A 27,367-nucleotide genomic window follows, 5' to 3' on the forward strand; every position below is an offset into this window, starting at 1 on the left:
TTTTTTTTTCGTTAAATGTATAATGAAATGGTAACCCTCGGTAAGGGTCATTAGCCTCAGTCTTCGGCTTCGGCTGATAACCCCTACCTCGACCTTGACTATTCTGGATATCACAAAACCCTCATCCAGTAATTGTTTAGAATATGTTTATGATTAATGTTTAATAATACTTTGTCATACTAGTGCAAGTAAATAAATCACAGAAATAGTTAGATAACTCGGTTTCGGAAACAGATCAGTTCACAGAAGATAGTGTGAAGATAATCCCTCTTATTAAGCAATGTTTAGAGATGTGCTCAGTTCTCCGGCGGATTGTTCCCAGTGCGTTGGGTAAATATTTTCGTGAAGGAAAAAAGGCGTTGAAAGCGACTCAAACTGTCCTAGTGAGCAGCATTTGCTGGTAATAAAATCTACATGAAGGGTGAGGGGGGGGGGGGGGATTAACACTTATACGCTTCATAATGATGAAATAGAGTCTTTGTAGAGCTAACTGTACATCAACCTCTTAAATTGCATGGCATCGGGAAGGCCTCAAACTTGCTTGTGGCTCATAAAAAAAACTTGTCTACATGTCGTATATTGTCACAAGTTGCTAATGGTTGATCCAGGTCTAACCCCTATTGTGGTCCTATGCATAAGCAACTAATAAGCTAAAATCCACCCTTTCGTTCTGGAACCTTTTAACACCAACACGTGAAGATTCTTGAAAACGTTCTGGCAAATATGCTGTTCATAGCACCGTAACAAATCGGGTGAACAGCGCTCGGTAAACATTTGAGAGTAAACAAGTAATCGCGCAAGAGTTGGTGATAATAAAATTTCCAGTTTTCGATTCCTCCGAAGTACTCCCACAGGAACATGACCTGATATGGAGTGTAACAAACCACAAATATTAAGATTATTGCAAAAATCATTCTCAATAACTGATGCTCAGCTTTTTGGACGGTTAGTTGTCTTTTCCTTCGCTTATTTTTAATGTTCCCTTCCAGATGAAGTGTTTGCGCTTCCGGCTTGATATTTGGTCTTCCATCCGCCAGCCGTGGACTGGAGTTTGGACTGGCATTTGCATTATCGGCTTGCACATGTTCAGCTGCATTTGCGGTGGAAGATATAAATGAGCTCATGTCGATCTGATTATTTTCTTTTTTACGAACAAACAACTTCAATTTGATGGCCAAGGCTATGTAAGCCGACAGGATAACACAGTAGGGCACAGCGAACGTGAAAATAAGCCGCACTATGGTGTATTTGTTATAACCAGGGGTGTCAGATTTTTTGTCCCCAGGGAAGTATGACCGGCATTCGAAGTCCCCTGTCGAATATCGTACTAGTCTACGCGTGACAAAAAGTGGCAGTGTTATTGCGAGGGCCATTAGCCACACTCCAGCAATTATGAGCGCCTTCACGAGACCAGATGGTCTTGTTTTGTTGAGCGTAGCTCGGTAGCGGTAAACCGCGATGATAGCCAACGAATTGGTTATCACACACATGGTAAGCACAAGAAGCGGATTGGTCAAGACGCAGGCTGTTTTTCCAAGAGTCCAGGTACCCTTTTCTTCGTAAAACACGATGATGGATATACACAATGAGTTGATTAACTCGGCTACAGCTACGTTTGCTACTAAATCGTAGGAGAAAGGTTTACGATACGATATCTTCCATACAGTTTTACAAACCATAAAGTTACCTACGACGCTGCTAAAAATCACCATCGAAATCAACGTTAGACGAAAATTTTTCAAGCCATTTGGTTCCTGGAAGACTTTCGTTGTATTTCCTGACGCTTCTGTGTAGAAGTTGAAGCCGTATTGAGTCGCATTCATTGTTGCTACTTGACCAGGCGAGGGTGAATCAGACGACTGAGACAGAAACTAATTACACGTCGTATAGGTAGAAATTTCAGCTTTAGATAAGTAAACGAGCTCATGACATCGCATCAAACCAGAATTAAACATTCACACTGTGGGCGGGTCGTGGTAAAAGGTTGTTTACTGTTTCTATTGAAGCCACTGACAGTCTATTTTGTCTGTTATTTCGACGAATTTGTAAATTCGTGGAGTGTCAGGAACGGTTCGCTTGTTGTTTCTTGGGGCTTGTGTGGAGATCAACGTTGCCGTAAAATGTATTGAGTTAAATTCAATTCATTGTTGTTGCTTGCAAAGAAACGTGAGGGTGATGAAACTCTGTCTGTGAATAGCCAAGAGTGATAGATGTAGCTGGAGGTTTAAGTTTAGATCAGTAATGACTCGTAACGCAGTGCCTTCATGAGCGAATTGATCATGCACGACATTAGCACCGCATCATCCTGAAATACCATAATCAGTAATATATTCCACAGAAGCGCTGGAAGCGGTTCTTAGCTTAGATTGTATTGACAGCTTTGCTTTGACCTTTTCATAAAAAGCCCGCTTTTTATTGAGAGTAATTGCCTGTTCTGACATCTCGGCAAGTTTGTCAACTTGTGAATGGCAAGAAGTATATTGCTAGCACGACGGCATTGGTGAATATTTTTCATTATAAAATTTTCTTTCTAGCTGGACTATAGCCTTTTGTCATTAACTGATTTTAATTGATCTACGATTAATCTTTCACCGGCAAAGCCGGAGATATTTAAAAAAATATATTTTTCGCTTGTTTAAAAATGATGAAATATAAAAGTGTGCTTTTTTGAAAGCAAAATAACGCATGCAGTCAAAAGCGGTGCCTGCTCGATGATTTTGACGATTTATGATTAGGTTTTTGCATTATAACTCTAGGTTTAGTACTGAACAGAAAAATATTACTGGTGTACTGCCTAAAGGAGCCTGAAAATAAGAGTTTATTATCGCGATGCAGCTGTTCTTTAACATCATCATCACTCTATACTACACATCACTCAACTTCCTTTGGTTTAAGAGCTGCTCCGCCCACTTTTTAGTTTGCTGTGGTGTTAAAACCAAGCCACCCGAAACCTGCAGTGTCGATGCAGTGCTCAAGAGAGCTGAATTAGTCGCTTCCAAAAGCGCCATGTGACCGAATGGTTCTGAATACAATAATATTTGGATTATGATTCCACCTCAGACATGTCTTAAAGTAACATCCACTGGGATTAAGCATTAAAACAACTTAGTATATATTTTGCAACTGTGGAAGCAGCTGTAAACTGAAAAGGCAATTTAATATGTTCTACGACACATTTGTAATAGATAGTAGGCAAGGTAAAAGGCTCAAGCAATTGAACGTGCAGACGTGATCTTCCGCTTTTTGTAAAACAAAACAATCTTAAGTTGTTGAAAACGATTTACAATGCTCAAATTCTTCAGTTACGCTTAATATTCAAGCTAAAAAGAACTTTCTTGAGCGTTTTATTATCACAACATTTATCCTGGAAAGATGGCCATGACAAAAATTTATCAAGCAGCTAGTGGACGTAGGCTGGCGGCGTCAAAAAGGCAAAGTTGTATTTAATGGATCTACTTGTTGACTTCCAGTACACGTCACTGAGCTAAAGTTTAGTCCACAATTGCTATGTTAAACACGAGTTGTAAGTAAACTTCACGAATAGCATAATTTTTGATAATGCTACGGTCTTTTACACCTCTTGTGCGGCCCTCAGTTTTCAGTTGTGCAGTGGTTGTACGGTAGTGTGACAGTTATCCTCTACTGTAACGGTAACAGCAGTTTTAGTCCTGCGCGGCAGAACCTGTACAGCTCTTAGCGGTTTTATTCTGTATAGAAAGTAGGTTATAAAGCGGTATTGTGAAACACGGCAGATTGAAACCGGCAGAGGTGAGTCTTCAACTCAGACAAACATACAAGATAAAAACCTATTTTGTCCTCCTCAAATATTTAATCAGCTGAATCTAAGGTCATGTTATGTTATCAATCCCCAGTATCCTTTGGTAGTGTTTTTTTTTTTTGGAGCTGTGTTCATCCGGAAAAAATATCTGGACAGAAGGCTTACAAAATGAGAGAAAACAATGATATCTCGGTCTTTCGGGAAGAGGCGCTGTCTTACTGAAATAGAGTTATGAGGTTTTAAAATGAGTTATTTTTCTTGATAATTTCCACAGCCGTTTTTAGACATGAACGCTAGCATACCAAGGCGGCACTTCGATTTTTGTCGTTTGAATGTTTTAATATACTTCATTTTTTAACTCTTTGTTTGAGCCGGATTTTAATACTGGAAGATGAGGAGACCCTATGCCACAACTTGATTTCAGATTAAAACATGGTGAAACGCTACCCTTCGGGTAGAAGAGAGTAACGGGCTTTGCCGCTCCACCTCAAACGAGATAAAACGCATACCTCGAACATCGATCATAAGACCAGGTGCATTTTTCATTATGAAGTTATCTGCCTAGAAACACTTGCGGTTGCAAAACTCGCGTTAATTAGTAATAGTATGATATACCCTTAACTCTTATACGCCCACCTCGCGGTTACCGATAGGCCTATCAATCTGTAAACAAAAAAATTATTTCCGACTTTAAGACCCCCCGACAGCATGTCTAGTTTAAAATGAAATGAATTTGATTGATTTTATGTTTTGAAGTTTAATTAAAAAGTCTTAAATGAAAAACTAGTCAACACTCCGCTCATTTCCAAAGCGTTTTTTTCATTCCACTTATAACAACCCTCCCCCTGATTTAAGCCCCGCTGTTTATAAGCCCATACAAAACTACTTACGTACTTGTGTAAGCACAGGGCGTATATGCCACAGTTCACGATATTAAAACCGGTCGCTGTCTTCACAAATTAACGCGCTACTATTTAGTTCAAAAGTTATAAATTGTAAATAAAATTGTGCCTTAAAGTCAAATATATAACATTACGTTTCGGGCCCGATCCTCCATCATAGTTAAGGTGGTATGGTACCCTCAAATGGACCAAAAAGTTTGTTTAAATATGGTGAAGAAAGATCAATTGTGTTCTATTGCACTCAAGAAGAGAAATTAAATTTCTAGAGTTTTACTCAAAATGGTTGTTATGGAAACCAGCCACAGCCTTTTGAGGTAGTGTTTTACAGTATTGACGCCAACACTTCCTGCTCTTTTACAAAACAAGATTTGATTGTCAAATAAGCATATCGTGTAAGTTTCTGTTTTGTTCTGTGCAATGAACCTAAGTTTTGACAGTTAACTCTTATTTTCAGTGCTTTCTACAGGCTTTATTTGGAAATAACCTTATTTTTTTACCGCACTCAGTGGACAAATCATCTCATGTCACGTGACAGACCTCAAAATGTTACGATTTTTTAGGTTTATAACATCACGACACTATTGGTCTTTGATGAGCCCAAGTTTCGGAAATTCTACTTAAAAACCTTGCAAAGTAGAAATGTTGGCGCGAAGTCAGTCGGTACAAAAGTAAACTTTTGAGAAAAATGCACTTTAAGTTTCTTACACGAAGAATTAAGCATTTAACAAGACACAAATAGCGAAGGGGGGGGGTGCAGATTGGATCTCGGGGGAGGAGGTGCAATGGTTATTCTATTTTGTAAAAAGTTACCGCAGTTGTGGGAAATATTCCTTTTCATAAGGGAAATGAATGAGCCTGTGATGGCAAAGCTTTTCACAACCAATCATACCAATAGAGTTGTCGATGTCTTTAAAGTTTTTTCTAAATAGTTTCGTTCATATTTGTTAAAACTAAACTATATTTTTGGTCACGTTCGTATAGCAAACAGTCGTTGCTATGGCCGTTGCTACGTGAAAAAACTCATACCACTGTGTACTTTCCTTAAATTTCACACTCATCTCGAATAAAATTCGGCAAGATCGTTTCAGAGTTTTTTTGACAAGTCCTCAAGGGTCTTAAGTCTGGTATTTCCAAGAAATTGAATTTTTCATGAACATCGCCATATTTCAGGGTATCATACCCCCTTAAGTTTTGGTACTTCTGTATTTAGTTAGCCTTACCATCGACTACCACGTAATCTTGCATCGTTGAATATACATCTGTATTCCTTCATATTCAAGAGTGACCTGTTTATCTATGACATATTAAAACAGCCAAAAAGACAACGGTAAACATTGAGCTTCAATATTCCGGCGGAATTTTATCCTTATATACCTATTATCACTAAACGTTGACAGTCAACCTACAAACAGCCGAAAGTTTAACCGTCGGAGCTATTTTTTTTAAATATCAACCGTCGGAGGCATTGAGGCCCTCCTTATAGCCTGGGAAAGCAGATTTTTTATTTATTTATTTTGTTTTGTTTGCAAACTCGAGAATGAATCTTTTGCCTTTCTAGACTGTAAATATACCAAAATAGTCACGAAAAAGAAAACCTCCAGATTATAGGGATTATTTCACGATTCGGTGCAAGTGCAAGCTCTGATGTAGTCCACTCAATCTCATTACTTATAAGCCATTCAGATGCGAGTAGATAACTCGTGCGCCCAGTCCAGAACAAAACCGTCAGGCCAATTGAAATAATAGATTCGATGTTCAATCTTGAATTCGACATATTCTGTGTAAATCTGTTAATTGACATCTTCCGTGACATTTGGGCATCGGAAATTCTGCCAGCCTTTGTGTCGGCTGCGCTGTATGGTTACAGAAAGACTATCAGTACGCTTTCTCAAAATTATAATCTATGATTACTGAAGTTACTGAGATACACTTGGTTGATCCGAAAACGAAAATGTTCCTTATGCATGGAGTCGGAATTTCACCTCTATCTCGTCTCGTTTTCGCGAACGACCGCGAAATTTTTAAAGGAAAGGGTCAGCTGCAAGCTTCCGATTGTTTTATAAACAATGAAACTGAATGCCATCGGTCGAAAGAAGGTATTTTTTTCACACGGGTGAAATGGGAACCTAAGCTTGCTTTCTTGAAAGGGAGCCTGAACAAAATATTTATTGCCAGAAACAACATAATAGGATTTTGTAAAAAAGAAAAGTCAACAAAAGGGCGTGGTGATGATCCGTTAACTACCCCGGCCATCCGGAGACAAACATCCGTGTCGGTAAAGAAGCTAAACTACGTGGCTTGCAAAAAGTAATTTCAATAAAACGTGTAAGTAGTCATCGAGAAATGTCTTCGTTACCTCTGTTAATTAAAATTATGTCAACAGCTGCAGGCTGGAAAGGAGAAGCAAAAATCATATATTTATTATTCGTTACCTGAAATAGTTGCATTAGGTAAATAATAGTGAATATCTTGACACAATTCTTGCTTCAGGTACTGTACGCCGCGGAAAGAACGCTACAAAAACACGAAGGTAAGAGAATTCTGTAAAAATATTTAATTGAACGTGCTTACTTCATTTGTACTTTTTTAGCGGGAATCCGAGAACATTAATATAGGAAAAGTTCAACAAGCTAAAAAAGAAACAAGAAAATAACTTATTTTGCAAACGAGTTGCTTGGCCGACCCAATGTTTTTTGATAGAGTAAAAAAACAGCCTGATTCAAGGTCTATTCTCTTTTAAGTCCTTTATTTCTTGATTTTCCTTCATTTTTGTTTAATACATTCGAAAGTAGCTCTGATATTTAAATCATCCACGTCAACGCTTTTAAACAACTTTTGAAGTCGATCACGAGATCGCGCTACAAAATAGCAGTCCTTCCGCACGTCGAAACATGGACGTATTTATCTTTCGCCCAACCCGCTGATCGAGTGTCACGAGAGAGAGGTGATGACAAACGACGCATTTTATTGGAAAAGGTCGATACGCCGTAAATACAGCGTTATACACGACTGTGTTTTTTTAAAACTCGATAGAAACAGGGAGAAAATGTTTTCTATTTCTTTTCGAAAATCCTGTAAGAAAAAGAAAGGAAAAATCGTTCGTTTAATTCGATTATCAAAATGAAAGTTGTATTTGCTCGCACCATCATCCAGGTCAGCAGCTGGTGCTAGTTCTGTGTTTCTATCAAGTTATTTTTTTAATATAAATGTCTATTTGGAATACTTCCTCACTGGAAGTAAATTGGCGTCATAATCACGTTTAAGATCGATTTGCAACCATTAAGACCCAGGCATTAAAACCAGAGAATTTAATGAGATCTAGAAGTCGTCACTCTTTGCAGCTAATTCCATCGCAGCAGTAGGAGGACATTAATTTAAAATAATGGGCGTGTTGTCATTAAGGTGGTTCAAAACAGTTTCCAGCAGTTAAATTTTGATGGGTCGTTGTAACCACTCTTTATCACTTGATGCTACAACCATGGTATCAAAAAGCTCCCCAATGATTGGTGAGTCTTCAGCTAGGTATCCAGAGATAGATCCTACTGATTTACTCGAGATGACGGAGAATAATCAGAACAACAACACTCAAAGAAGCACAAAAACCTGGGTTAAAGTGTTTGACTTGTGGCGTGCTGAGCGAAGCGAAGTGAAAAAGCTTCAGGTTTGACATTTGCCTTGTTCACCTGTTTCTGGATGCCATATAATTAATGGGTAATAGGACTACATGCTTATCCAATTTGGAAATAATTGGATGAGAAAAATTCTTCATCCAATTATTTCCAAATTGGACAGCATGTAGTCCTATTACATAAACAAATGTCCGACGCTGCAAAAACACAGTTTTTTATTCCAACAAGCTGAATTTTTTACATGTAAAAGTTTCACCTTTTTTCAATATTTTAAAGATTTAACAATTGAATTCTGTCAACGTTCGACGGAGTTATGAGTTTTTTAAAATACCTCCTGCCGAACTCCGGAATGTGTGAAGCGTAACGTACCAAAAGTTAAAAGCTATTTTCGCAAATGTGTGACCTGATCTAGGATCAAGTCTATGATAACTCAAAAGTACTAAAATCAATGTAAAAATGGATACAATAAAATGTGTGCGCACTCTCCACTGCACGCCGCACAGAGCTCCACGAATTTGCCAAATATTCGCCATTTTGATGATAAACAAGGATAATTAACGACGGTCGCACCTGTAACCAATATACATGAACCGCAAACGCTTAGAAATAAAACAACCACCACTACAGGTCAGATTGTGGATTTTAAATGAGATTTTCCTCGGTTTAGCCGTTGTTTCAGGAAAAATCTACCTTCAGTTGGCTTTTCAAACAGTATAAATGATGATAACCTTCCCACCATCGATACGCAAATTACCGTAGCCGGATGAGTCTGTGTCATTTGCTATGGGACGGCCGACTAGTACATTAAACTGCTTTCTTTGAAGATACGTCCTAGAGCAAATAATTGTTCCTCACCTGAGGGGAAAAAATCTCCACTCAGCCTCTCAGTAAAGCTTTCCTTTAAGTCTGCGAGTTTCTTTCACTTACCGCGATGTCGGGTAACGCAATGTTTATCACTTGTTCGTTTCAGATTGGCTCTTTTGTCCAAAACCTTCTCTCTCGAGAATTACCGTACTACCAAAAAATTTATGCCGCTGGGCTTTCACTTTAGTTCAAAAAATTTTGCATGGGTTTATTTTCGCTGGGGGTGCGAGCGGAAAGAATTTTGTTTCAAAATTCAAAATGTCAGCCTGGAGAAAATGTAACGTGCACATTGGCGGGGGGGGGGGGTACTCCCTTATATGGGCCGTGTAGATATGTGCGGACCCGTTTCGGTCATAAATAAGGTGTGGTTTTGCACTCTAGTCTTGAACTGGGTATGCTTTCTTTAAAAAGGAACTACCCCTCCTCCCTCGGGGCGTGCACATAGGAATACCGCATATAAAGGTAATTCTCAAAAAGAATGCAAAAGGCAGGAAAAGTTTTACATGTGAGCAGCATTTGCATGCATTTTACATTTTGAATTTTCGGGGGCAAATTCCCATCCCGCGGGCCAAAAATGGTGCTCAAATACCCCACCTTAGGGTCATATTAGGCGATCAAATGGCCCTTCACGTGCTTAGAAAAATCACTTATAGAACAGAAATCTACGTGACTTGAAAATGCCATTACACTTCAAATAAAGCACAGGGCGTTTGCAGGCCCTTTCACCCCAGCAGCAATGTCACTCCCTTAGAATTCCTCTTGATCAACGTTAAGAAAACGCGGAAATTTCGCTCAATTTCACCCCACCCCACTCACCCTTTCCTTACAGTGCCAAATTCACCACCCTATAAATTTTGAGCAACGTTATCAAATTCCCCCGTCCCTGGTCACATTAACGAAGCCACATTTATTCTCAGTGAAGGTGTTGATCTTTCTACTTGATCGATACATTACTCAACAATGATTTTATGCAGTGGTGGATCGAGAGAAGGTCAAAATGGGGGGCTAGTGATAGGAATTCTCAACCTTTCGGGTGACAGATTTTTCAGAAGCCAAAGCAGTTTGACCTAACAGTCATTGTATCTTTTCAGCACTAAGGATGGGAAGGATCATAAACAAGTGGTTAAAACCTATTTTAAGTGAGCGGAAGGAATTCTGTACTCGATGAGCTCTAATAACAAAAACTCCGAAAAATGTCTTTTTCTTGTGAACTGTGTGTGGCACCACAACCGCGATTTTCAGTCGAGATTAATCAAACTTTTTAACCCTTTGCAAAAAAAAAAGAAAGAGCTGATATCGATGATTTTATTGTTGCACTTTCATACTTCGCTATCTGCTCCTCTTTCCGCAAAAATCATGTTGAGGGTCAACAAGGAGTCTGTGATAATCCGAAGAAGACAATTACTTTACTTAACCGACACTCTATGCAATAAGTACGAATGAATTGAGATGTAACTGAATTAACGTGAAATTAAAGTGCGGCTTGTAAAGTAAATATTGCGTTTGTAATGCATCGTTGAAATGAGAGTTCACACGCTGTCTCAAATTTATAGGGTGATGAATTTGGCACTGCATGGGAGGGGTGGGGTGGGGTTAAATTGAACAAAATTTCCGCGTTTTGTTACGTTGATCGCGAGGAATTTTAAGGGAAGATCGTGCCCGTCAGTGAAATAAATAAATAAATGCGAAATAAATCTAAAAACTAGTTTTATGAAAATAGTTTGAAAAAAGGCATTATAAACTAAACTAAAAGCAAAATTGTCCATGGCTTATCGTTGCCATAGGAAACGAAAACAAAATACTTGGTCATGGCTTATCTATGGAGGCCCGTTCTGGTCAAAATTGTAGTAATAAAATTGCCCCACAAGTCAGTTTTTTCAGTCAATGTTTTACTTTTTATGAGCTTGCTGTGTATTTTCATCGGCGGTGCAAATTTCTTTTTCGAGGTGTTTGCTTATTTTTTTTAGCAGCCTGAATTATTTTAATTTAGTCAGGTCAAATTTTTTGTGGGTACTACGAATGAAGTTTTTTCACTCGTACTGCAAATTATTTTTGACTGGTACTGCGAATTATTTTTTACTTGTGGTACTGAGAATTATTTTTTCATTGGCGCTGACAATTATTTTTCAAGGTATCGTGAATTTATTATTTGGCCTACAATACATTGCGGGCTTGCGATTGAGGGGGACTGGCTCGAGTGTTTTGACTTACTAGGCGGCCATTTTGAAAATTGTGCGAGTGCTATCCAAAAGAATGCCAAGGCGAAACATTGTCAGAGAAAGAAACGAAAGAGGTTTTCACGTTTTCTTACAAAATTTGAAAGGAGTCGTTGGTGTGTGCGCAAGTGATGAGGTTTTCTGGACCGAGGATTTAATAGAAGAGACTACGCAGTGGCTGCAAGACTCGTACACAACTCTAACCCTTATTGAGCATGACATGACTTCCCAAATGAGCGATCCCCTTCTTGAACATGTGCGTCGTTTGAAGAACAATGTGCAATCTCTTCAAAGACTTCTCGTGTCTTGTGAAACTACTGCATCAAGTGCAGAGAATTCTGTTTCATTTTATCCTCAACCAAGTCCAAGGATGGAGGGTCAAGGACCTGGAAGACCGGCCTTGAACATAACGAAAGAACAAATAGAATATTTGCGTTCTATACATTTTTCATGGGAAAAAATAGCCCAGTTGCTTCACATAAGTGTATCAACGCTTCAAAGAAGACGAAGGGTGTTAGGTATAAGTGATAATTTTGAACAATATTCAGACATATCTGATGATGAGTTAGATCAAATCTACAAAGAAATAACTGCAGCTGATACAAATGTCAGCAATGGTGGATTTCTCACACCAAATATTGGTAGGAGACGATTTATTGGAGCCTTGAGGAGTAGAGGGTTGCGAGTTCAACGCTGGAGGGTGAGCAACTGTTTACGACGGTTAGACCCTGTAGGCACTGCTTTAAGGTGGCGGTTGGTAATTTATCGTCGAAAGTATAATGTTCCAACACCCAACTCGCTGTGGCACTTTGACTCGGCCCACAAGCTTATCTGATGGAAACTTATAGTCCATGTTTGTGTAGATGGATTTTCACGTTTGATTACCCATTGCAGGTGTTGTGACAATAACAAAGCTGAGACTGTATTAAGACTTTTTGAGGAGAGCACAAAAACCTATGGGTTGCCATCAAGAGCAAGATGTGATTATGGGATGGAGAATGTTCTTGTTGCCCAGTTCATGTTGGAAAGAAGAGGCTTAGACAGGGGAAGTATTATCACAGGATCATCTGTTCACAATTGCCGGGTAGAAAGAGCTCACAGGGATGTTTATGCTGGCATCCTATGTTTTTATGCAAAGTTATTTGACGAAATGGAAAAAACTGGTATTCTTGACCCTTTAAATGAACTATGAACTGCATAATATGTCCCCTCTCCAGCTGTGGACGAGTGGCATGCTGCAAAACATGAATTCTCAACACACTGCACTTACTGTAGATGAAATGGAACAGTATGGTGTTGACGCTGATGAATCAGTTACAGTGAGTGATGAAGACTACCAGGTACAGATTGATCCACCAACCTTTGTGCTCACAGAAGAGCAAAGGATGCAACTGCCAGATCCCTTTCAAAATGACCATAATCAAGGTCGGAACAATTACCTTAATAGTGCCGAGCTCATGACATTATTCCTTTTCAACGAGGAAGAAACTTAAGAATAGAAGTCACTGATGGAAAACCCTGTTGATGTGAGCTTTTCTGTCTGCTTGCAATTTTGAAAACTAGGATTTCTGTGTCAAATAATAAAAAACTCCGTTTGTTGCTGCTTTTTGGAGGAAAGATTTGAACTCAACCTAGATTTTGACAAGACCTTAGAGAAGGTAAAGTGCATTACCCTAAGTGCACTGAGTCAGGTTATTACAAAACAGTCATTTTGTGTCCTTGGGACACTTTGCAAAATTGTATCCCATGATGAACAGAGGGAGAAGTCAGATGTATAAGAGTCACAATAGAAAACCTACTTTGAAAGATTAAAAAATCATCTTGTTAACACCCACACCCTCCACCTCCCCTCAAAACAACTTGGCTTTTGTACCCATTTTACAGTCACCATTCCATGTTTTCTAATGACAGGTCTGTAGTTCTTCATTCAAAGTGCACTCAATAGCTCCCACTTTCATTTTTCATTAACATTAAGAGTGGTAATGACCTGGATAAGTTGTTACACAGTTGCCTCTTTTATCTTCTTTCTGATTCTTTTGTTTGTTTGTTTGCCACAAACAAAACCCACACCAATGAACTAAAGTAGTGAACACCATCAGAATATGAGAATTGAAACCATTCAGGAAAACATTTTAGAGTTCATCAGCCTGAGTTCTATAGCCTATTCCCTGTACTAAGAGTGGGTATTTCTCCCATATAAAGAATTTCCCTGAAAAAAGAGAAAAATGATACTTGGGTTGATAACATAAACATTTTATTAAAGGAAAGTAATGACAAAGTTAAGTAACAAATACCGGGTATGAAAGTAAACTTTTGCTACCTCTTCCCATAGCTGTCACTAAAGTATTGAGGTACATGTATCAATAAGGCTGGAGAAAACACTATTTAGAGATCTCACTTGAATACATACAAAACTGATGCAAAGCACCATTACTAAACCCAACCAGTTGCAAAAGCTAAGTTGTTAAAATGGAAACCCAAGAATGAGGAATATCCTAGATTGAAGCAGGAATATCCTAGATTGAAAACCATTTTCTGTCAGTTAACTGAAAACTGTTCAAACTCAACATGGCCTGATGTTGTCATGAATAATATTATCATTGTTTAACATGGCCACTGAAACATTTGTGATTAACAACATCATGTTCAAGGGACAGACTTCTTTCAATCGAAGTTGACTTCAAGGTTCAAGTTGTTGTAATGTAAAAACCTTCAAAACAAACTGTCCCCTTTCTATAAATTAACTCTTGACAAAGCATAAGTTTCAATTCAAACTTGTAATCCTCATTTCTGAAAAGAGCCTTTTGGTAACAGATATAATAATGCTTAACTCTACAATAACATTATTGGAATCTGTTAAATAATTCCAAAGTATGTGCTACCAAAAGCATAGTCATACAGATTAAAGAGTATGTCATCTGAAGGAAGACTGACTGTGCTGCTTGGAGATGGGAGATGCAATGTATTAGTGCAAGTGTTTGAAGTAGGGAGGAAGCTCCCACTGCTGGATACAAATCTGATCTGCGGGGAAATGGAAAACCCCAATGCTGGCTCCTCATCTGCGCCACAAACAAATTGCAAAATGTGATTAAGGGTTAGGGTGGTGGATCCAGTAACCCTTCTCCCTGAAGCAACTTCTTTCACGTATTTGTAAAATGCGGCATATACTTCTTTTTCATACCTCTTAGTATTGGAACCCTCCTCTGCAAACTTTGGTTCCAACAAATGGACAAGATTCCTCACATCGAGTTTGCTAGAAGAGGGCCTGAAAAGGTATAAAAACAAACTAAGGAAGCTTTGCCATCAGTTGCAGGACTCCAACTTTACGTAAACAGTTTCGTAGGTTGACAATGCAGGGGGAATGCTCAGATGAATCATCAATAAGTTCTTGAAGTTGTTCCTCAGACAGAAAGCTGGGAATTTTCCCATTCTGTAGAACACTTAATCCCATTATTATACCAGATGTATAGTAACGTTCTGCAAAGTCCTCGATGAGTCCACTGTCAAACAATTTTTCTTTGATTTCTTTGAGAACTAACCTGAAAAACTCTTTTCTAGGTCCCCCCAAGTCCTGAGCTCCCTCTCCCATAAAATTTACCTCAAGTGGCAGCCTTAAGTTGTCAATTAATGCTACTTCAGTTAATGCATCTTGAAAAACATGGTCCCTATCTATTATTATAAAGTTGGTCTTTCCTTTTAGTTCTGTTGAAGGGTCAACTATGTCCAACTGCCTTCCATCTAAAATGTGTTCTTGGGCTTTCTTCAGGATGGCAACTGGATTTTGAAATCCCTTACATTCATCAATAATATTGACAGTAATGTTATCAATGATTCTCAAATAGTCAGCCTCACTGAGAGGCTCTCCATTATCTACAGGCTGTTCCTTATTAGCCGCAGGTTGTACTACATGTTGTTCTCCATTGCCTCCCTCTTGATCATCTACAGTTATGGCTGCATGTTGTTCTCCACTATCTCGCTCTTCATCATCTGCAGATTCGACTGCATGTGCCTGTTCCTCTGCATGTTCCTCTTCCTTATGTCTATTTGTATTTGGCCCTTCACAGTTCATAGATTGCACCTCATCTTGTACGATGATGTTCTCTTGATTTACTTCTGACATGAAATCATCCATACTCCTTTGAATACCACTGTCCACCTCATCAGGGTCATCTTCGACTAGTAAACGCACATACACAGCACCTGTAGAAGCAATGCTTTTCAGCAAAATGTTTCCATTGATCCTCACCCCTGAAGCCAATGTCGGTTTCACTAGCACTCCAGAGATATTCTTCACGAATTCGAACTCAATGTATTTGCATTCCTCTGGAAACTGTGCTTTCACTTTATTGTAAAGGGTTTTTTCATTCCACCCTTTGTCAATTGTAAATCCACTTATAACACGATTTCTACGCTGGAGACTGACCTTTTCCTGGCGAGTTGTTGGTGTTTTTTCACACTGTAAACCCACCATAATAATGTCTTTGATGGCAAACTCATTCGATGGACGGCCAACCCTTTGTGTCGAATTAGAGCGGCCTCTACCGCTCGAAGTAGGAGCAGAACTACGATGAGTTGTTCCTTGCATACTCGGGAATCTTCGGTGCAGTTCACTTACCAAACTTCCTGAACTTCTAGAAGAAGATCCCGATTCTGATCCTGACGGAAGGGCACTAGAAGCAGAACCAGAAGATAATGGACTCGAAGAGGAAGAACTTCGCTGATTACTTGCTGCCGCAGTATGAGTGGAGTTCACTAGCTGAGAAATTCGACTGATTTCTGTTATAGCATTATTGGCTATTTCACGTATCTGCCGTTGAACAGATTTATCCATCTCCAAATATTTTCAATACAATTAAAAGATGAAACCTCAAAGATGGCGCGAAGAAATCGAGCGGGAAAGTACTCGAGCCAGTCCCCCTCAAATCGCAAGCCCGCAATGTATTGTAGGCCAAATAATAAATTCACGATACTTTGAAAAATAATTGTCAGCGCCAATGAAAAAATAATTCTCAGTACCACAAGTAAAAAATAATTCGCAGTACCAGTCAAAAATAATTTGCAGTACGAGTGAAAAAATTCGTTCGTAGTACCCACAAAAAATTTAACCTGACTAAATTAAAATAATTCAGGCTGCTAAAAAAAAAATAAGCAACCACCTCGAAAAAGAAATTTGTACCGCCGATGAAAATACACAGCAAGCTCATAAAAAGTAAAACATTGACTGAAAAAACTGACTTGTGGGGCAATTTTATTACTACAATTTTGACCAGAACGGGCCTCCATACTTATCACTGCCTGAGACTTGATCGTTATTTTCTCTCTTCAAGTTTTCTCGACTCCGTTGCTTTTCTAACTCAAATAAGTGCGTTTAGTTTTGCGTCAGTAACAATGAATAAAGAACAAAATAGTTTGATTGTTTTGGTTTTCAATCACTTGAAGCGCGCAGTTTCTATGGATTTGAAATTAAATTGAATTTGAGTGAAAAAATGGAGGAAATCAGATAATTTTTTGATCGACCCATACAATCTCTCTAAGTATACTTTGTGTACTCTCGACCCCTGGTGGGGGGGGGGAGGAGGGGGGGGGCAAGATAAGGTATCTCAGGTTTCTGATCGCTTTTATTCCATGAGGTTGCGGGATTTCTCAGAATTTGCTTGACATATCACTTTCATCTTGCGGAGGGACTGGGTGGGATTTTGACTCATGCTCAATGTCCCCCCCGCCATTCCTGGACGCGGTAATATACCCGAGGCTACAAGATTGCTGGTGGACTATTCCGCTGAAAGTTTTCATTTTATCAATCTTGAGCATCAGTTTACTTTTTTCTTTCGGCGCCTTTGTGATTATTTCCTGAGCTTTTTTTCCTTTTTTGTCAGAGATTGATTTTATAGCTCATGCACAATAAATGCAATAGTTTTTGTGTTCCGATATATTGCAAAATGGAACTTACCCGGAAGTTTACCCGCACTTGCAAAATTGGCTGCTTTGCTCCGCAAGAAAAATGGCGATCTTAATGCCATGTAATATATCCTTAATAATGACCAGCCTTGCTTGGATCATTATCAATTACTGGGCAAAGACCCTTATATAAAAACGGTTGCACAGGCTTCTGAAAGTTAAACTTTGCACTTTGAGAAACTTTAAGTGCGAATTTTATGTTCTTAAACGTAGGTGAAGTACATACTTTAAGTTTCTAAACCTGCGCGCTTTACGTTTCTAGAGATACGCAGTTTAGGGTTTTTAAAGTGCGCACTGTCAGTTTCTTAAAGTACGCACATTAAGTTTGTAAAAGTACGCGATTTAAGTTTCTAGAAATGCGGACTCTAGGTTTGTTTAAGTGCGTACTTTAAGTTTCTTAAAGCAGGCATTTTAAGTTTCTTGAAGTACGCACTTCAAGTTTCTCAAAGTACGCGATTTAAGTTTCTAGAAATGCACTCTTCAGGTTTGTTTAAGTTCGCACTTTAAGTTTCTTAAAGTACGCATTTTAAGTTTCTGGAAGTACGCACTCCAAGTTTCTCAAAGGACACGATTTACGTTTCTCAAAATACGCGATTTAAATCTCTAGAAATGCACACTTTAGGCTTGTTAAAGTGCGCACTTTAAGTTGCTGTCTTCATGTTTAAAACGAAAAGTATTTTGATAACGATCTGAGTTTCCATATAAGATGATTTTATGTATATGTAAGACGTGATTTAAAGTTTTAAAGATGTGATTTAAGGATTTTAAGGTGTGATTTTAAGGATTTTAAGATGTGATTTAAAGATTTAAAGGCGATGTTTGAAGATCTGGGAAAATGAACATGAAGCGTGTTTTTATAATGTCGGGTTTGTTGCTTCTGTTCTCGTGTCACTGTTGTTCTAGTGTTTGACAGAGAGAGGAGTCGAGAGAGGAATCTGTCAGGCGTTTTGTTCCAAGACTGCGTGACTAAGGGCTTTCTTCTTCAACAGTGGATATAGCCGGCTGCTCCTTGCAAAATTGACCAGAGAAGGCGAGAAGTTCTAAAAGGAACATAAAACAATCGAGAAAGTGGAAAAGTATTTAGATTAATATTATCACCAAATGGGTGCTTTTCCACTCCAGCTTTATTCAAGACAAGATAGTTTGATCTGCAATTGGTAAAATAATAGAAGTAAAAAAAAAAAAATTCTACTGACTGGAATGTTTCGATAACAAAAGACCTACAGAAATACCTCCACCTGCAAAAACGGCTTTCAAAAGGAAGTGTTCGTTTATCGAGGCAGACTGGTGAGTACAACACGTGTTCATAAATGATGTCAGCCTCTTTAAGACTTCCTCTGTAGATCACAACAGGAGGTTTAGTATAGTTTAAATATTGCTCAGTTTAAATTCATTTAAATAGGATAATTTAGGGTGGTCTTCCACCCCACAAAACTAATTATTTTCCAAAAAATATATTAAGGGACTGCTTTGATGCTATGTTAAAGGAGTTCGCAGCATGAAAAGAAAAACAGATCCTTATTCTAAAAATGAAAGGAACTAAGAAAAAGTTGTTTCGTATAGAGGTAAAGTTAGAAGCATAAAAATGCATTAAGGTGAAAGATATGAATTTAACAATGACTAGTAAATGCATCAATTCAATCAAAGCTGTCATAACCATTAAAGAGGGTGGAGCCTGGCCTGAACTTTGCGTGAAGAGAAGGTTTTAAACAACGCACTCATTTCCTCTGGTCTCTTCCTTCCCGCTTTGCTTACAGCTTACGGCTCTTTGTCAGATGACGCCAAGTAGATAAAAGGTCTCCAAAACATAGAAATATTGACATTTAGTACGACCCATTTTGTTTTATTTTTTTTTACTAAAACATTCATGATATGCAATGGATTCTGACTACAAATTATATTTCTTGTGACTTCTTTTATTCTGATTATCGCGTTTAAAGCAAACCACTGTCTACGCATTATTCCTCACTGTTCCTGATATTAGCACATGTCCCATACATTATAAAAGCCACAAAAGTCATAAAAATTTCTTTTAAAGCGCACTTACTTTGCCGGTTTTGGATGGCAAAAATTGATATTAAATTAACGTGGTTCTGAAGACTAAACAGCAGACACACCAGTTTGAAAACCATTTTTCTCGATTCAACCCGTCAGGGGGACAGGAAGGCAACATGGGAGGAAAATAGCAAATTATTTCCGTAGATTTCTTTAGGCTTTGAAACAGACACTCTTCAACAGAACTACAGTACTTTTTAGCTTACACTGTCGTTTAAACTGAGCCTGTTACTGGCAATGCCTTTTAAATAGAATAATTAATTCATTTTAGATTCTCTTATTTTACCCTTCCAGGCCTCCGGTGTAAAGGCGTGCCTTTGTAGAGCAGTATGTGTGGTGATTTTGGAAATGTTTTAAAGGAAGACCGACACTATTTTTTATTTTAAATGACGCATTCTTAGCCAGCAATGGCCGGAAAGCTGCATTTTAGATATCACGCCCCCACTAAATGAAGGAGAAAATTCAAGAAAGTTTAATGAATGACTTTCAAACTGAGCTTTAATTGCTTGCCAATTGCTTGAAAATTATTTTCATGGAACGATGTGAAAAAAGATGAACATGTTCCTTTTATCGACAGAAAGCTCCTAGTCCTGGAAAATAAATGGAACAAAATAAAATCAAAGGGTTAAATATTGCTGTATCATTCATGGCACATACATTTTAGCGTGTCACCGAGTTTATTTTTGGTCAAGATATTCTTTTCTCGTCGAGGCAAAACAATAAAAGTATAATGGTTATTTAATAGGATGCAGATGAACCGCCTTTTTGCTAGAGGCAAAGATCAAATGTATCCGGCTTAGCAGGTTTTAAGGTTTCCATATTTTCGTGACGATAAGAGGCACAAAATGATTTCCAGGAAAACTGTAGCATTACAGCGGAAAGTAAATCAATCCTCCCTGGTGATAATGTGACCATTTTTCTAAGATCAAATTCTTTATTTCAATAGAGCAAACCTATGAAAATTCTTAAATCGTTACTTAATAGAATGCAAATGAGCCATTTTACTGTGGTCAGAATTAATGCATCCGGTTTTTTCTTTCAAAGGGCACCGTTTAATGATACTCGAGTACCTAAAGGAGAAAAAGATCCATTCATTTAAAAGAAAACTATTTGCATTACAGATTTCCACAAAAACGTGACAATTTCAGTCTGTGTGCAGTGTTGACCCCGTCACCACAAGACATACAGTTTGGAGGAGAATTGGAAACGTAAAATCCTCTTTGAGGGAACAAACCGACGATTCTTTTGAACATGTCATGCTTTAGGGACAGTATCAACCAAACAGCTGCCGGTGCCACCAACAGCACTTCATCTTTATACGTTCCTGAACCTCAAGTATCACGGATTATTCGAACAGTCTTGTTCAGCCTGATAGTAGTGTTCTCTTTGGTTGGAAACTATGTAGTGTGTCGAGCAGTCTGGAGGCAACCCGGAACAAAACCGTTTGCACACTACTTAGTCAGCAACTTGGCTTTCGCTGAAATTCTCAGCACAGTTTCTACGGTCTTCACAATCCACGCCGACGAGCCGCCATTTTCTTGGAAGCTGGGATACGTTATGTGCAAGATTTTGGATCCTTTACAAATGACAAGTGTGCTGGTTATCACAACAACATTAGCCATTCTTTCCGTTTATCGCTGTCTTCTCCTTGTCAAGCCACTGGTCGCCAAACCAACTCCTCGACAAATCTGCTGTCTTATAATTGTCACATGGGTGGGGTCTATTGGGCTATCGGTTCCCACATTAGTTTTCCGTGTTGTGAATTCGTACGGTGACAACTGCGAGATTCATGCGTGCGAAGAAATATTTCCAGAAGGCTATGCACACTACCAAGATGCTTATTCAGTCGTTCTGTTTGTGATCAACTTTGCCCTGCCACTTGTCATAATGGCGACATCTTACGCTTTGGTGAGCAAGAAAATCAGGGAACACATCTTTGTCATTGCGAAGCTTCGAGACGAGCAGAACAAGGCGCTTTCGTCCGTCACCCGCCAGTCCTTGTGTACCGACGAGCAAGGAGGCAGCTTGTTGAGCCAAACAGGAGGAGAAAACCACGAGGATATCGACTTGATGGCCATTGCAGTTGACGGCAAGAAAGAAAAGGTAAAATATCATCAACGAAAGGGAAGCCCGACTTATCAAAATCTGGAAGAACAAGGCGACAAACCGGATTCACAAGAAACAAACAACGGAACACCACCATCCAACAACAAAACATTTGAACTCGAGAACGATGTACTGAGAATGGTATTTGTCATTGTGCTGATTTTTGTTGTGTGCTACATTCCTTTTCAGGTTCAGTACCTTTTGCATGAATTTAAAGTGGAGGCATTTTTAAACTGGCCTCATCGTTTCACTTTTATCAGTATTGTTTTTACTCTGACTTTGTTGCCAAGCGCTCTGCATCCAGTCTGTTACGGCATGATGAGCAAGTTTTATCATAAAGCGTTTATTAGAATGGTAGCCTGCAGACGAAACACAAACCAAGATGTTTAGACTACTGGTTGTGTGACCTTTAAAGCAAGTCCTGTTCATTTCTCTGTGGTAAAACGAAAAGGAGTAATTTTAATATATAACAGCCGGCCCTCAGTGGATATAGACACGCCGTACAAATCCTAAACAAGCCTTAGGGCTTTTTGCCTTTTATTTACAGAGCGGGCTTAACTTAGGGGAGGGATAGCGAGATTATCATTGGAGGAATTGCTACTTTTTGTAATGGTAGGTAAGTAACGTCTGCCATACCAGCCAAGTGGCCCAACAGACCGAAGCTTATCCCGGTTACCGTAGCATGAAGCGACTAGGAATATTTCTACTCCCCCCTGGATGGGATGCTAGTCCATCGCAGGGCTACCCCCCAGCATTAAATTCGCCGGTACCCTTTTATACACCTTGATGGAGAGAGGCATTGTGAGAGTGAAGTTTCTAGTCCAAGAACACAACACAATGTCCCCGGCCAGGGCTCGTACCCGGCCTGCTCGATCCGGAGACGAGCGCACTAACCATGAGGCCTCCGCGCCTCCCTACTTTTTGCAATCGCTGAGTACGTGATAGATCACTTTTTTGTCGAAAAATGTTTAGGTGCATAAGTAAGTAATGAAACTTAAAATATGATATTGTGACGTAAAAATTGAATATAAGCTATTTATTAGGGAGCTATATTACTATATTATTGTCAGAGAGCTTTTGAGTGAAACATTTTGGAGACTTATTCTGGTAGGTTAACCGCTCATGTCAAATGGCAAAATAAACCAAGAAATACGTCTCATAAAGCCCCAGACGCTAGAGTGCTATGAATGGGGGACCGGATTCAAACCATTGACAGAGTGCACAAGGGGTCCAGAAACAACAAGAAGAAGGTAATGCAAATGTATGCATCTACAAACGGTTAGAATGTTAGGTGGCTCAGCTGTAATGTCGAGGTGATGGGCCGCCTCCAACCAACCAGGATTCATTTATCCGCCTTTAATAATTTGGAACGAGACCCTAGTGCAAAAAATAACGATAAATTCGGATTTTTTCGGAGATTACTGAATACTGTTTGATAACAATTTACGCAACCAAGTTCTGAAAATGGTCGCTAGCACATCATGTTCCAAGAGCATCAGTTCTACGCAATGCCGGGGGGGGGGGGCGGGGGATAAACTGAAAACTTTATTCACAACTAGTCAATATTCTTAGCCAATAATAATCCACGAGTATGTAATCTCTATTTTCGGGTCGACATTAATTAATTATTCAGCTGTCTGTGGCCAGTATTCGTTATTTCAAGAATAATTCAATTAGCCTAAATATAGGTAGGAATACTATGCTTAAGTCATGGTTAAGTAAGCCATTAATGTAAATCATTCGAGGAGAAAAAATTACCATGGTTCTACATTAGAAACTCAAACAGTTTATCAGGATCAATCGTGTCAGTTCATCATATCCTAGCTAGAGCAGGTTATGCCATGTATTTATGCAGGAAAACCGAAGTAAATTGCTGTAAACTACCACTGCCTCTGTTGTCATTTGTAGATGATATCCGCACGAAGTTAACCAAACATTGGTGTCGACACTTCGTGCTCCATAAGGTTGACACGGTTTTTTCGTATTATGCACCTTTTTGGGGGTGGAGGGGGGGGGGGGTTAATGGCAATCTACTACCCCTTCCGTGACAAACCTCTGACTTGCAGTATCCAGAGTAGTTTTCTTCGCTGTTCCAAGGTTTCTGTTGCTGTTTGACAAATTCATGCCTCGAGGCGTGTACATCAAGGTTTTCCCGTTATAAAATCAGTGTTTTCGGATGGACTGTACTGCAGAATCGGAAGTCTAATTCCAGGTTCTGCCCTCCAAATCTGAACAGGGCTGAATGGCCATCTGAATGACATCCAACGTTTTTCGGCGGGAAAAATTCGTCGTAGCTGTATAACTAATGCCGGGAACCATTTCAAGGGGGATACAAAAGTCGGAGATCAGTAAAACATTCAGAACTTGGGTCCAACAGTGGTGTTGAATCCAAAAATACAACCAGAACGAACCGAAGACGGTATTCGGTGTCTCACCATCGGGGGCGTAACGGAAAAACAATTTACAAAACACCTGTGTAGCGATGCTTCCTGTGACGTCACGCCTAGGTCACGTGGGGTTGTTTATTTCTATGGCTGGCAAAAACATAGTCTCCTCCGCAGCCGTTTTTTGGGATGTCACGCAACGCTGACATCCCCAAAAACGGCTGCGGAGGGGACTAGCGAAAACACGATGTGACTTGATGTTTCCTTCTAAATTTACTGCCTAAGAAAAGGGTTCGTGGAGAAAATGCCGTTGAGCTGCTGCGTGATAAATTGTACAAATCGGTTCACAAATGCATCGGGAATAAATTTTTTTAGATTTCCTGAAAGTGAGCCAAAGCGGACCGCTTGGATCAACGCAGTTCGTTGGAAGGATTGGACGCCGTCCGAGTCCTCACGAGTCCGCATCGTGCGGCTGATCTTTAATTCTCTGGGACAGAATTACTTTCCCGTTAATGAAGCAGTAAGGGATATTGTCTCCAAATGAATGACACCACAATGGTTTAACGTGGCCACTGATGACTAACTGCTAAGCTTCAAGCGACTTGAAGGCCTTTAGACTCTCCTCCGTGTAAATTCCAGGTAGTCTCCGCCTTTAATAATTTGGAACGAGACCCTAGTGCAAAAAATAACGATAAATTCGGATTTTTTCGGAGATTACTGAATACTGTTTGATAACAATTTACGCAACCAAGTTCTGAAAATGGTCGCTAGCACATCATGTTCCAAGAGCATCAGTTCTACGCAATGCCGGGGGGGGGGGGGGGCGGGGGATAAACTGAAAACTTTATTCACAACTATTCAATATTCTTAGCCAATAATAATCCACGAGTATGTAATCTCTATTTTCGGGTCGACATTAATTAATTATTCAGCTGTCTGTGGCCAGTATTCGTTATTTCAAGAATAATTCAATTAGCCTAAATATAGGTAGGAATACTATGCTTAAGTCATGGTTAAGTAAGCCATTAATGTAAATCATTCGAGGAGAAAAAATTACCATGGTTCTACATTAGAAACTCAAACAGTTTATCAGGATCAATCGTGTCAGTTCATAATATCCTAGCTAGAGCAGGTTATGCCATGTATTTATGCAGGAAAACCGAAGTAAATTGCTGTAAACTACCACTGCCTCTGTTGTCATTTGTAGATGATATCCGCACGAAGTTAACCAAACATTGGTGTCGACACTTCGTGCTCCATAAGGTTGACACGGTTTTTTCGTATTATGCACCTTTTTGGGGGTGGAGGGGGGGGGGGTTAATGGCAATCTACTACCCCTTCCGTGACAAACCTCTGACTTGCAGTATCCAGAGTAGTTTTCTTCGCTGTTCCAAGGTTTCTGTTGCTGTTTGACAAATTCATGCCTCGAGGCGTGTACATCAAGGTTTTCCCGTTATAAAATCAGTGTTTTCGGATGGACTGTACTGCAGAATCGGAAGTCTAATTCCAGGTTCTGCCCTCCAAATCTGAACAGGGCTGAATGGCCATCTGAATGACATCCAACGTTTTTCGGCGGGAAAAATTCGTCGTAGCTGTATAACTAATGCCGGGAACCATTTCAAGGGGGATACAAAAGTCGGAGATCAGTAAAACATTCAGAACTTGGGTCCAACAGTGGTGTTGAATCCAAAAATACAACCAGAACGAACCGAAGACGGTATTCGGTGTCTCACCATCGGGGGCGTAACGGAAAAACAATTTACAAAACACCTGTGTAGCGATGCTTCCTGTGACGTCACGCCTAGGTCACGTGGGGTTGTTTATTTCTATGGCTGGCAAAAACATAGTCTCCTCCGCAGCCGTTTTTTGGGATGTCACGCAACGCTGACATCCCCAAAAACGGCTGCGGAGGGGACTAGCGAAAACACGATGTGACTTGATGTTTCCTTCTAAATTTACTGCCTAAGAAAAGGGTTCGTGGAGAAAATGCCGTTGAGCTGCTGCGTGATAAATTGTACAAATCGGTTCACAAATGCATCGGGAATAAATTTTTTTAGATTTCCTGAAAGTGAGCCAAAGCGGACCGCTTGGATCAACGCAGTTCGTTGGAAGGATTGGACGCCGTCCGAGTCCTCACGAGTCCGCATCGTGCGGCTGATCTTTAATTCTCTGGGACAGAATTACTTTCCCGTTAATGAAGCAGTAAGGGATATTGTCTCCAAATGAATGACACCACAATGGTTTAACGTGGCCACTGATGACTAACTGCTAAGCTTCAAGCGACTTGAAGGCCTTTAGACTCTCCTCCGTGTAAATTCCAGGTAGTCTCCTCCGCAGCCGTGGGGGAGCGTTGCGTAATATCCCAAAAAACGGCTGCGGAGGAGACTAAATTCCCGGCGTTTCGATTAAATACGTGTACAGATCCCCAAATGTTAAATCTGGCCAAGAACTGGGATGATTTGTCCATCCTTTCAAATTGTATGGGTCGGGAAGGCTACTTGCACCTTTGCTGTCGCTTAATTTAAAATGATATCGCGAGACTTTCTACGTACTCGGAATCGCACTTAAAAGCCATGAAAACAAAACGAAGCCGGCTCTTTGCCAACCACTAAAGTGCGCATGTCTAAGAATGACGTCAATGTTTATAAACAAGAAACATCGCTAGTGCAAGCTAAATGTAATGCTAGTCTTTATATAGATGATCTAACCTTTCGTTTACTAACGCTAAACTGCTATTACGGAGCTTAAGCAATCCACGACGACGACGGCTGCGAGAACATCACCAAACAAAAGGTTTAATATAATAAATGGTTTGAACCTAAGAGTATCAGTAGTTCGTATAGTGTGATCGTCCGGGTGAGGGTAGTTCTTAAAAGAACTGTTGTCGGTGATTGACGTTTCGACAACATCAGCGGAAGTCATTTTCAGAGTCAAGTGAATGATGTTTGTCAGTCGATGATGTTATAAGTCTGGTCCGTTGAACGTAATTGGTCAGTTTAGCCATGATGGTATTGGCTGAAAGACTCGTGTTAAGTTTGTAATCAGTCATCATTGGTCAGTTTCAATCCGTCTATTGTTAGTCAAACAGAAGACCAAACAATATACAGAAAACCCGCTCACCGCAAAGTTACAAAACCCAAATCTAAATTCTACCTTATCCTGGGTTAGCTTAATCGGGCTCTGAACAACCTGGCCCAGGAGCTACGTTCTAGGATGGCCTAAATCTCAATAATAATTATTATTATTCTACATACTATGTAAAGGATTGTGAATGTTGTTACCTAGAAGCAGTGCTCGTAAAAAATCGCGTTCTCTGTTCAAAGTTTTGTTCAGTCAACAAACTTCTGCAAGCTTGAATTCAGTCTTTCTAAGAAAGGGAGGGGTTGCTCAAAGCCCGATTAAGCTAGAATTTTTATTTCGGTTTTGTAACTTTTCGTTGAAGTTTTCTGTTTATAGTGTTTGTCCTTCCGTTTTG

The 27,367-nt window shown here is 39.6% G+C and overlaps 2 protein-coding genes, 1 long non-coding RNA gene and 1 pseudogene across 3 annotated transcripts in view; 1 reads left to right on the plus strand and 3 right to left on the minus strand.

Annotated features, from left to right (window-relative positions):
* LOC145462502 (uncharacterized) overlaps positions 1-27,367 on the minus strand; it is a 212,152-nt gene that overhangs the window by 110,266 nt on the left and 74,519 nt on the right. The gene's annotated exons all lie outside the window — the stretch shown is intronic.
* On the minus strand, positions 437-2,489 carry LOC145463579 (orexin receptor type 2-like). Its single transcript, XM_081447346.1, has one exon. It carries the CDS (start codon positions 1,821-1,823, stop codon positions 681-683), a length of 1,143 nt encoding a protein of 380 aa, XP_081303472.1. The 5' UTR covers positions 1,824-2,489; the 3' UTR covers positions 437-680.
* Positions 13,627-15,013, minus strand: LOC145463379 (uncharacterized; annotated as a pseudogene).
* LOC145463380 (bombesin receptor subtype-3-like) lies at positions 20,404-21,986 on the plus strand. Its single transcript, XM_081447130.1, has one exon. The coding sequence runs from the start codon at positions 20,654-20,656 to the stop codon at positions 21,896-21,898; it is 1,245 nt and encodes a 414-aa protein (XP_081303256.1). The 5' UTR covers positions 20,404-20,653; the 3' UTR covers positions 21,899-21,986.

This window comes from Orbicella franksi, chromosome 12 (assembly GCF_964199315.1).
Source record: "Orbicella franksi chromosome 12, jaOrbFran1.1, whole genome shotgun sequence".
NCBI classification, from domain to species: Eukaryota; Metazoa; Cnidaria; class Anthozoa; order Scleractinia; family Merulinidae; genus Orbicella; species Orbicella franksi.